This window comes from Lactuca serriola, chromosome 6 (assembly GCF_051521515.1).
Source record: "Lactuca serriola cultivar US96UC23 chromosome 6, Lser_US96UC23_V15, whole genome shotgun sequence".
Taxonomy (NCBI): Eukaryota; Viridiplantae; Streptophyta; class Magnoliopsida; order Asterales; family Asteraceae; genus Lactuca; species Lactuca serriola.
The window spans coordinates 14,899,626-14,911,961 of record NC_136413.1 but is presented as its reverse complement, the minus strand read 5'-3'; the positions used below and the strand labels follow the sequence as shown (position 1 = coordinate 14,911,961).

Genomic DNA, 12,336 nt, shown 5'->3' with positions numbered 1-12,336 from the left:
AAGTCCTTTTTGTAAAAGAAAAAAAATAAAAAGATGTTTGGCAAACTAAGAACTTTTGGAGTTTTAATATAGAAAAAAAACATCTTTTTGGAAAAGTCAGGAAATCCTGACTTTTTGTAACTTTTTGGAAAAGATCTTTTGAGCTTTTAAAAGCTAAGCCAAACACCCCCATAGTAAAAACAAAATTTAAATTTTAAACAATGTCAAAGACTATGTTTGTTGGGCATGGGAACAACCCATTGTGGGCTTTTCGATCCATATCTAACCTAATAAATAAAAATCAATTTTGCCAAATGTCATGTTCTCATTAAATTTGACACATGTCATTTTTAAGAGTTTTTAAATTATTTCTTTTCCACTTGTCATTTTCTTAAATATTTCATTTTTCTTAAATTTAAAATCCACATTTTAATGAGATTTATATATTTAAAGTAGATCATTCTATTAAATTTCATAATAAATGCTCTACAACCTTTATTATTTATTTTATTTATTATATTCTTTGTATTTATGTAAAATTATTACTTTAAAAAATATGTAATGCTTATAATTTTATACTAGGTGTGAGACCCGTATATTACACGGGTTTATAAAAAAAATTTAATATAAAATTATAAGCATTACATATTTTTTAAAGTAATAATTTTACATAAATACAAAGAATATAATAAATAAAATAAATAATGAAGGTTGTAGAGCATTTATTATGAAATTTAATAGAATGGTCTACTTTACATATATAAATCTCATTAAAATGTGGATTTTAAATTTAAGAAAAATGAAATATTTAAGAAAATGACAAGTGGAAAAAAAATAATTTAAAAACTCTTAGAAAATGACATGTGTCAAATTTAATGAGAACATGACATTTGGCAAAATTGATTTTTATTTATTAGGTTAGATTAAATTTTTTTTATAAACCCATGTAATACACGGGTTTCACACCTAGTAACACATAAAAAAAATACAAAGAAATCCATGACCAAGTCGACTCACATAGATATATTCACAAACCTAACTTGGCCAGATGTCACAATATAAGGTCATTAGGAGTACTCTCCACGCCAAAGGACGTGGAGAGCTTCCAAGTCAACCACCACAAACCACCATAGTACTCTCCACCTAGAAGGAGAGAGAGAGAGAGAGAGAGAGAGAGAGAGAGAGAGAGAGAATAAGTCTAAAAGAGAAAAAAAGATAATTGGGCATTGTGGTTCGTCCTCCCCACCACAATCAACCATGACAATGAGCCACTATGGAACATCGGTTGATGTTCACTGGGGTGGTGTTCACCTTCATGGTGGGTGCCACCTGGACAACCACGAACCTCCGTGCTTGGTACTTCAGACAACATTGATTATGATCATTATTTTTTTAGAACGCCGACTCACACGCATTCTAATTTAATTATAAATTACTCCTACTTTCACATATGTCACACACAAGCTTGAACATTCAATTTTGCCTACTTTCACATATGTCACACATAAGCTTGAACATTTAATTTTTTTAAGGGTATCTGACCATGCTATTAGATCAAATGTATATTGGTTATTATGGATCCTAATTATCCAAATTATTTTCAAAATTCCAATCTTATGAGGATTTTTAAAAAATTTTAAAGAGTAAATTACACGAATGGTCCCTATGGTTTAGGGTAATTTGCACGTTTGGTCCCTAACTTATTTTTTTAACTCGGAATGTCCCTACAGTTTGTTTTTGTTACACGTTTGGTCTTTGTCTTACCTAAAATGACTATTTTGCCATTGATTTTTTAATTTATTTAAATAAACACACCCCAACTCCATTCCCCTCACATTACCTTACCTACCCCATTATTTTTCCCATTTTAAATAATAGTCTTTTTAGGTAAGATAGGGACCAAGCGAGTAACAAAAACAAATAGTAAGGACCAAACGCATAACAAAAACAAATAGTAGGGACTTTCCAAGTTAAAAAAATTAGTTAAGGACCAAACGCGTAAATTGACTAATCTCAAATGTCCATTTTGTATTTTTTTTTTTTTTTTTTTTTTTTTTTTTTTGTAAATTTTCAATTGCACTTCAATTTCGATTTTGCTTTTTCGTTTTTTGTTTTTTTCTTCCTAATGAAAGACGTATGCCTATGTGACCGTGTGCCCATGTAATTGGAGTTTCGGACGATACCAATTGATTTTAATTTTTATTATTTTTGGATTTTCACTATCATACAATTTGGTTCTCATTTCGTAGTTAACATGTCTTTTATTATTTTATATGTTTTGTTAACTTTGTATTTTGTTTTGTAGGTTTTAATGGTTTACTTTTATTTTGTTATTATTTTTTAAGGTTAATAAAGGTTTGATTTTATTTTGTTATTTTAGTCAAATTTTAATTTGCAACCATCATGTTATTTTATTTTAGTTAATTGCTAACTAATATTGTTATGGCTATAAACGATATTGGAGCCGAGTTTGTGGCATCTCTAGCTTTTGCATATCAAGCATTGTGGCTAACTTAGAATCTTCCAAGTTATTGGTTTGAAGCAAACACAAAGGAAACATTATTATATAATGTAATAAAATGTCGAAAATAAAGTTACCCAAGAATCCGATTGTTAACTAATAAAGAAGCAAACATATTGAGGTTTAGATGGATCTTGTCAATAATCATCTGGTTGAGTTAGTTGACTACATCACTACAATACCAAAAGTGCACATTATTGATATCATGTAGGATAAGCTATAGATTATTCAAATGGTAGTGGTGTGTGTGTGTTTGTATCATTTTGCTTCCTATAAAAACAAATGTAGAACATATATATATATATATATATATATATATATATATATATATATATATATATATATATATATATATATATATATAACATAATAGAATATCGTTACTCTTCGCTTTGATAGCCTTGGGGGTTTTTGCTGGCCCAATTCCATTGATCTCTACACATCTCTTCTAATCCATACTTTGCCCTGCAGTTTACCACCCAAATACTTGAAAAACAAATACCTTTTTTTTTGGTGGTAAAAATACATTCAATGGCAATTTTGGTCCTTATTTCAGGTTTTTGTAAAGTTTCTATTTTGGTCCCCAAAATTGCAAAACTTAGATATACTAGTCATTTTACTTGGAAGACAAACTTAGAATGTTACATGAACCTTAAATAAGGACCAAAATGTAATTTACTAAAAATAAAATAAATAGATAAACAAAATTCACCCTCGAAACTTACTTCCAGTTCAATTCACGTTCCGCCTTTGCTGTTGACGCGTATATAATCTCAGCATCACCACGCCTTCTCCCCGTCTTTTCCATCGGGATTTTCTGCATTTTTTCAAATATTAATTATTTATCCAAGAAAAAAAAATTACTTATATCCGAAAGAATTAAAGAAAAACAAGTATAAGTACCTTTCCTGAAGCCTTTTCAAATGCAGACACCAGCTCCAAAACAGATGTCCCTTTACCTGTCCCCAAGTTATAAACTTCACAACCTAAAATAACAAATCATTAATTAAATTAAAACATCCATTCTTACAAATATTAAAGTTTTTATCATAATTCATAACATAAAAATGGCAAAAGAGACGCACCTATTTTAGGATCAGAGAGCTTTCTCAATGCAGCAGCATGTCCATCTGCTAAATCTACAACATGGATGTAATCCCGAACCTGAATTTTTTTTTTTCAAAAAAAATTATTACAAGTATTGCCACCATTTCAAGATAATTAAAAAAAAAAAAAAAAGCATACCCCAGTTCCATCTTTTGTTGAGTAATCAGTCCCAAATACTTGGAGTTTAGGTTGCCTCCCAACAGCAACTTGTTGAAGAAATGGCATAAGATTATTTGGTATTCCATGAGGATCTTCACCTATTTTGCCACTAGGATGTGCACCAATTGGATTAAAAAAACGCAATAATAATATTTTCCAATCCGGATCTGAGCTGTATATATCACGGCATATCTCCTCAATCATCAGCTGAAGAAAAAAATTAAATCTATTAATTTCTTTACTTTGTCCCATCAATTGTCTGTATTATATAAAGAAGGTTTGTTTCTTTTCTAAACTGAATAATCCGTGTAAATGACCATTTTACCCTTATATATAACCAAAAACATCTTACCTTGGTCCGTCCGTATGGGTTGACTGCAGACAAAGGAAACTCTTCTGTGCATGGTACCTCCTTTGGTGACCCATAAACAGTAGCAGATGATGAAAACACAAGCTGAAATTAATGTTCAATCAGTAATTAGCTGAAACATGACTTAATCCAGTAGGTTAGGTTATGGAATATAACTTTTTAGGAATTTGACATGATTTATATTTTTCTTCCATTTCTAAATGTTTTTTTTAGATATTAATGAATGTGGGCCTATGTGTAAATGAGATACCTTTTTGCATCCATAGGCAGTCATGACTTGCAACAGAGTTAAAGTACCAATGATATTGTTGTTGTAGTACATCAATGGCTTCTCTACACTTTCACCAACTGCCTTTAATCCAGCAAAATGTATAACAGCATCAAACCTACATGACATATCCACCACAATCTATTAGATTACTTCAACACAAATCACATACATGATATACGAATAGTACTAGTGAAAACAAGCTTACTTTGTGGAGGCAAAAAGCTTCTCTAGTGCAGGCTTATCCCGGATGTCCATCTGTAGCAAACGTATAACATCATTTCAAACCAAGCATATAATCAACTCAATTTCCTAAAATATCAAACTCTATTTCATGCTGAATACCAACATAAGACACTGAATTCATAGCGAAATTGGAAACTCTATATCCTCAATTCAATTCTGATTGATCCTGGATTTGAAAAACTCAAGGGCTAACCTTTTCACAAGTAAAAACAGATGCAAAAGCAAACTTAAGCATCTAATTGAAGAAATAAATAGTTAAGCAAGTAGTGAAAGGGGAAAACAACCTTGTGAAAAGATAGGTTAAAAGCACGATCACCGGCGAGTTCTTGAACTCGATTGATAGCGACTTCAGAGGAATTATCGAGATTGTCAACCACCACCGCCTTATAACCGTCTAACAGCAGCTGCAACACGGTGTGACTCCCTATATATCCGGCACCACCAGTTACCAATATGCACAACGGCGGCTCCATTTGAGATGCGTATTGCGGAGAATCTATGGAGGTTTATGGAAGAGAGATGAGTCGGTAGATGGAGTTGACAGATAAGAGACGGCAGACTGACATGTGTTGAATCTGCAAGTGAGATTGTATGTGCATTTATAAGCATTAAAAGAGTGGGACAGATCGGAATAATGAAAAGGATTAGGGTTTCTAATCGCAATTTGAGGAAGAAAACAACTGAAGTCAACAGAAAGTTGAAATCTATAGAGGCGTGGAGATGTCTGGAAGCTTGTTGCCATTAGTCAACTAATGAGAGGGAAAATGCAAATTGAACACGCTCGTCTTTATCTTCTCTAGTACTTTTGACTTTTTATTATCTCTAATCTCTGATATATATTAAAAATAATATATATTATAAGAGAAACTTTTATTCTAAAATAAAAGAAAATATGAATTTTATTATATTTTATTCGTATATTTTTTTTTATCTTTAGATATTTTTCTACATCGTCCTCGTCACATGAATCTTTCAACCATGATTTGATTTCCAGGTCACATTCACTTCTACGTATTATCCCATACATGCACTTGTTAACATTATGGAATTCCAATAAATCAGCAAAGAGATTTAAATTTCATTTACACCCCGCTCCCGAGTCCAACTTAAAAAGAGAAAAGAAAGGAAATGAGAGGAAAGCAAGAGAGAATGGTGCTCCCGAATTTCATTTTAAAGGAAGGAAGTGAAAGGAAATGGAAGGAAAACTTTCCCTCCTACTTTTCCTCCCGATTTGGGAGGATTTGAAAAGAAAGAACAAAATGTTTAACTTTCCTTCCATTTCTCTCCAACTCGGGAGCACAAATGACAATTTCTTTTTCCTTTCTTTTCTCTTCTTTTCTCTCCTTACTTTCTTTTCTCTTCTCTTCTTTTCTTTGCTACAACTCGGGAGCGGGGTGTTAAGTTAGCTAAGAAATCATAAATTTTAATCATATCCAAGATTAAAACGATGGCTAGGTCATTTCGGTTCATAGATACCTCCAACCCAACAACCTTGTTTTCTGTCGCATGTAATTTGAAGTTTTATTTGATTTGCAGCATCGAATTTTTATTCATATATACCTTCAACCTATCAAGTTTAGCGTCAGTCACAGTTATTTGAGGTTACCTTCGATTTTTGCCAAGAAATTGATGATTATTCTGCTTTTACCGGTGATTGCAGGTTAGTTTTGTAAGTTTTTCTTCCTATATACGACGTGTGTATGGCTATTCATATTGCTCTATTTGTTTGGATATTCCATTTTTTTTAGTTCATCAAGGTGGCGCTCCATACTTTCGCTGCTCTCAAGAACAAGTTGAAGCATTTATGTCATAATTTTAGTCTCAAATTGCATTAATTAAAATATTAGTTCATGTGTGAAGAACATAATCTTTTGTAGTTATTGGTCCTATAGGAACCATGATTAGGTTGTTCAAAACCAAGGATGGGAGCTAAAATAGTTAAACGTATTTGTCCATCATCATCATTTTGAGCTTAGGTAAACTGTTTTAGTCTCGGGCTTGTTTAGCTTAGTAAGTTCTTGCTATCGTTTTATGGGGTTTGGTTATTATGTTTCTTTTTGTGCGAGATTCATACTACTCTGATTCTAGATTTTGGTTATTATACATTATATTCATATTACTCATTGTGACATCCCCAATTTCACGGCCCGAAAAAACCGATTTGTTTATGTTTTATTTTAAAATCAGAGTAACTTTTTAAAGAAAATATATTGCGGAATTTGTTCCAAAAAAAACATGATAAATATATTATCAAAGTATTTCCAAAGAAATGTATTTTATTTATATTAAAACTTTGGGATGTCATCGTCAGTACTGAAACATAAACATAAACAGACCTTACATTTATTTACACTAGTGATCTACACCTCCTTTAATCTCTCAGTGTAAAGTAGCTTCGTATTGATGTCTGTGAGGTTGGGAAACATGGTGGCACATAGGGTTTTCAACCAACAATAATATAATTATTATATTTAATCATCAAACAATCAACCAAATTACTCATCCCCATTATCGTATTTACTCTTAAGGATCTACCTTAAGAATAATGTATACTTCATTTATTCATTCTTAAGGATTCCCCTAAGGAATATGCACAAAGCCCATCGTTGCCTATGACACAACTGCCAATGTTATATATTAGACACACCTGCCAATATTATCATTTAGGCACAACTACTATGATTATGACATTCTATATTAGGCACAACTGTCAATATTATCCTTTAGGCGCAGCTGCCAGGATTATGTTGTATCTATTAGGCACAGCTGCCAATATTATCCATTAGGCACAGCTGCCAGGATATTTAGGTTACATCTGGTGAACACGTAAATCAAAAATACCTACGGGTTATGGCGCAACTGCCAATATTCATCTATATCATCTTTCATCCCTCATTATTTATCTACCCATGTTCTACCTAACATATTCGTAGATATAAAATACATATACAAATTAAATCATTTAAAACATGTATAAATCATTCATCCAACATATATATCAGGAACACAAATAATATGCACACATAGCATGTAATTTATATTAAATATTTCATATCTATGTGCAAGATGAAAGTAACTATGCACTCACTTTAGTAACGTGAGTTGATAGAATCTAACTAGAAACGGTCGGCGGTTCGTGATCGTCGGGCTCGGAACGCGGAAACGCCTTCAACAAACGAGAGAGAGAGAGAGAGAGAGAGAAAAGAATTGGTATAAGGAAGAGTAAGGGCTGAACTTTCTATTTATAGGGTGATTTTTGGCCCCTCACGACGTGAGAATTCATTTCTCACGTCGTGATCCATGGATGTATCACCTCGTAGCTACGCCATCTGCATTCTAGGCTTGAATAGTGTCCGTTTGACTCCTCACGTCGTGAGAATTGATGCTCATGTCGTGAGCCCATTCCGTAGACTTGACATCTGCATTCTAGCCTTGAAAAGTGGCGTTTTGACTCCTCACGTCGTGAGAAAAGAGGCTCACGTCGTGAGTCCAGTCAGATTAGGGTTTCTGACACGTGTCATGCTCTCAGACAACTACATCTTCGGAAGGCCATAACTTTTGCATACGAGCTCCGTTTTTTACGTTCTTTATATCCACGCGAAGAGACGTACTCTATAACTTTTCTTTAGAACCCTAAGGCTAAAAAGTAATCTATCATAAACTCACTTTTTATGATTCCTGATGTCGTACCGGTTTTGTCGTGAATCTTCGACAAGTTATGACTTCTTTGTTATAACTCGGATTTGAACGTTCTTTATATGTACGGAAACCTTGTGACATATACTACAACTTAGTTAAGATTATTTATTCTAAATAATCCTCTATCAAAAAGTCATTTTTGTCGCTTATCGTCTCTAAATTGACTAGCTCGAATCTGCGGGCGTTACACTCATATTTTTTTTTCTTATGTTGTCGTGCAGGTCAAATGAATCAAAAAGATTATTAGAGGAACTAACTGAATGACAAAATTGGGTATCTCTATATGTGTATGACAAATTGGGTATCAAGAGTTGACTTATTTTCCAACATTATGCTCTTAAATAGATTGCTCTCACATAATTCTTTAGGTTATCAGTTAATGTTCTATGGATTGATTTAACACTAACATATTTTTATTATTCGTTTCAGTCCATTTAGTTATTGAAGTTTTTGCAACCGCCTTCCAACTGTTCAACGAAAGGTCTAGCTTAAAACCTTCATTATAATCAGTTGAATAAAAAAGAGTACATGATGTAGATAAATGTGACATCCCCAAAATCACGGCCAGAAAAGACCGGTTTGTTTATGCTTTATAAAAATCAGAGTACTTCATTTTATAAAAATGTTGCGGAATTTGTTCCCAGAAAAACATGGTAAATACGTTATTAAAACATCTTCGAAGAAATGTATTTATTTCATTTTAAAACGTTTGGGATGTCATCATTAATACATAAACATAAGCATAAACAGAACTTACAATTATTTACACTAGTGATCTACATCTCTTTAAATCTCTCAGTGTAATGTCACTTCATATCGTCACCTGTGATGTAAATAAACTAAGTGGGTCAGGTTGGGAAACCTGGTGAGTACATAGGGTTTTCAACCCACAATAATATAATTATTATGTTCAATCATCAAACAGTTAACCCAATTACCCATCCCCATTATCTTCTTTATTCTTTAAGGGTCTCCCCTAAGAGTCAACTATTTCTCGTTCATTCATTCCTAAGGATCATCCTAAGGAAACAACATGAAGTCCATTGTTGCCAATGACACTTTGGTCAAGCGCAGCTGCTAATCTTGTCACTTAGGCGCAGCTGCCAGAATTGTGACATTTTCTATGAGGTGCTTCTGCCGGTATTGACCTTTAAACGCTACTGTCATGGTCATAAGGCTCCCCATTAGGCGCAGCTGCCGATACTGTCTTTAGAGCGCAGATGCTAGGACGTTTACCGTAGATCTAAAACATCTACGGGTTGTGGCGCAGCTGCCAGTGCTCATCTATAGGGTACTAGGTCCACTGCTGCCAATGTATACCTATAGGGCACTAGGTCCATGCTACTAATGTTCCTCTATTTCAGCTTTTATCCCTCGTCATTCATCTACCCATGTTTTACCCCAACATTTTCATAGATATAAAATACATATATACAGTTTAAATCATTGAAAACATGTATAACAACGTTCATCCAACATAGATAGCAAGTAATCAGATAATATGCACACATAGCACGTAATTTATAAAATACTTCATATCTATGTGTAAGCTGAAAGTAACTATGCACTCACCTGAGTAGGTGGTGACTCAGCACTCGGACAGCGCTTCGATACTCTCAAAACGATATTCTTTCGATAAAACCTAGTATCGATACCACTAGGGTTTAGTTTAACGATAACCGCGACAAATTAATTAGTCCGAGTATTATTAAGCGTTAATAATACTCGATATAACTCATAATAATAGCTTAAATAATTATTTTAAGGACCTAATAACATTCCTATAATTATTTGAAAGCTATATTAAAAATTGCGTAAGCGTAGCACACTTACAGCGAATTTTATCGAAAACCGGAACTTAATTGGAGCAGCGTTTCGAAACCGAAAAACTCCTTTTTCTCGGGACTCCGGGAGCCTCGGGGCTTCCCTAGGGTGCTAGGGGCTTAACTAGGGTTTAGAGGTGGTTTGGAACTCTAGAGAGAGAAAGAAACTAGAGAGAGAAGTGGAAATTGTGTGAAAAATGAAGAAATCTCGGCCTCCTTTTATAGCCCTGTGAGGCCTCGGTACGCTGGGCGTACCTCGGACCTACGCGGGGCGTAGTCATCGGATAAGAGCTCCAGCGAGGTTCCAGCTGTCTCTCACTCGGAATAGATCAGAGCGAGGGTACGCGGCGCGTACTGGCTTCGGACGCGGGGCGTAAGCGAGGGCGACGTGTTCTTCATCCGATGCGAGATCTGATCAGCGATGGACGGCCCACAATGCGCCACGTCATCAGCTCCTTATCAGCCTTCGCAAATTGCATTCTCGACTTCTAAAAATCATAACTTTCGCATACGAGCTCCGTTTTCGACGTTCTTTATATCCACGCGAAGGTGGGAACGTACTCTACAACTTTCGTTTAGACTTCGTTGGCTAATTTTGGCTCGATTTTAATTTTTATATTATCAACGGGCCGGGACACGATTGGTCCGTTAAATCCTCATAACTTCTTCATCCGACATCCGTTTTCGCCCATCTTTTTCTCGTTACGCTACTCTCAACGAGATCTTCGATTCTCGTTTAGGTCGTGTCAGCTAAAATTTGCTCGATCTAATATTCGAATTTCGGGCTGTACACTGCTAGTCTGAAACTTCGAAAAATCATAACTTCTTCATACGAAGTCAGATCTGGGCGTTCTTTTTATCGATGTTCTTAGTTTAACCTATTCTACGACTTCCGTTTAGATCGCTAAGGCTAAATCTCGCTCTATTGTAAATTCACTATTTACGCTTTCCGGTATCGTGCCGGTTCTGTCGCGAAACTTCGACGGGCCATAACTTCTTCGTTATAACTCGGATTTTGGTGTTCTTTATATGTACAGAAACCTTGTGACATACTCTACAACTTGGTTAAGATTATTTATTCTAAATAATCTTTTGTCGAAAAGGCGTTTTCGACTCCTATTGCCTCTAATTTGACTAGCCCGGATCTACGGGCGTTACAATAAATGTGTTTCCAAACCTTCATTTTATATGTTAGTTTGCTAATTTATGTTTTGATCTTTTGATTTTATAGCTACAAAGAACCTCAAAAGGTGTTAGAATTTTGGGGTAAGACAACACTTGGACTTCTGAGAGTCGTGATGAACACTCTTAAATTGAAGTATTTGGGTGGTACTCCCAAATCTTCAATTGGATAAGACTCAGAAGTTTGGGATACAAGAACTGAGAATGTTAGATGATGTGATTTTCGTGTGTAGCGGAAAATGATGACCAACAAATGCTTATAAACCACCTTTGTTTGAAAACTGTCACAAAACAGTTTTTTGTGTCAAATCTGTCCAAACTGCCACAAGACGGTTTGTAGCAATCATAAAATTTCATAAAACCAGCTCAACTACAGCCATGGGTTGCCGACCCTTAGACCCCGCTCCCAGGGCGCCGCCTCTGGACCCCTGTTCGTTCAGGGGATTGGCCCCTCAATGACGGTCTACTATGAATCTGGAACAAACTTAAAAAAGTACGCACTCCGCACATCCTTTATTTGTTTAATATATGTCAAGATTATATATGGTCAACAAATTAATCCATTACACTTACGTACACATTTGTGATACAAATCACCAACAAAAGGTTTATATATTGTTGAGAAAGGTCAACAAATTGCCCCTCACCAATGAACCACCAGCACCTCTCTTTCTTTACCACTTTCTATTTAAAAATATTGGGTTTTGTTGTTTTATTTTGATTTTATAATGGTCTATCTTTCTTGGTTTTTTGTTTGTTTTTTTATTCACATGCCTATAATGAAGATGTAAAATCTCTCTTTACCTTGCCTAAATTGAAGATGCTAAAAGTTGTATTATTTTATAATATGATAACATATTCTAGCAGTACATGTTGACACGATTTTGGAAATATAAATAACACAAAATTATGACTTCATATGAAGAAGTTATGATTTTTCTAAGTTTTAAAATCAACATTGCGTAGAAATGTGCGTCATAAA

At 34.3% G+C, this 12,336-nt stretch overlaps 1 protein-coding gene across 1 annotated transcript; it reads right to left on the bottom strand.

Moving 5' to 3' along the window:
- Positions 1-2,573: 2,573 nt before the first annotated feature.
- Positions 2,574-5,385, bottom strand: UGE5 (UDP-D-glucose/UDP-D-galactose 4-epimerase 5). Its single transcript, XM_079007281.1, has 9 exons — positions 4,935-5,385; positions 4,613-4,662; positions 4,387-4,522; positions 4,119-4,220; positions 3,746-3,973; positions 3,586-3,664; positions 3,404-3,486; positions 3,226-3,317; positions 2,574-2,965 (listed from the first exon to the last, which is right to left on the bottom strand). Exons 1-9 carry the CDS (start codon positions 5,121-5,123, stop codon positions 2,881-2,883), a joined length of 1,044 nt encoding a protein of 347 aa, XP_078863407.1. The 5' UTR covers positions 5,124-5,385; the 3' UTR covers positions 2,574-2,880.
- Positions 5,386-12,336: the final 6,951 nt, after the last annotated feature.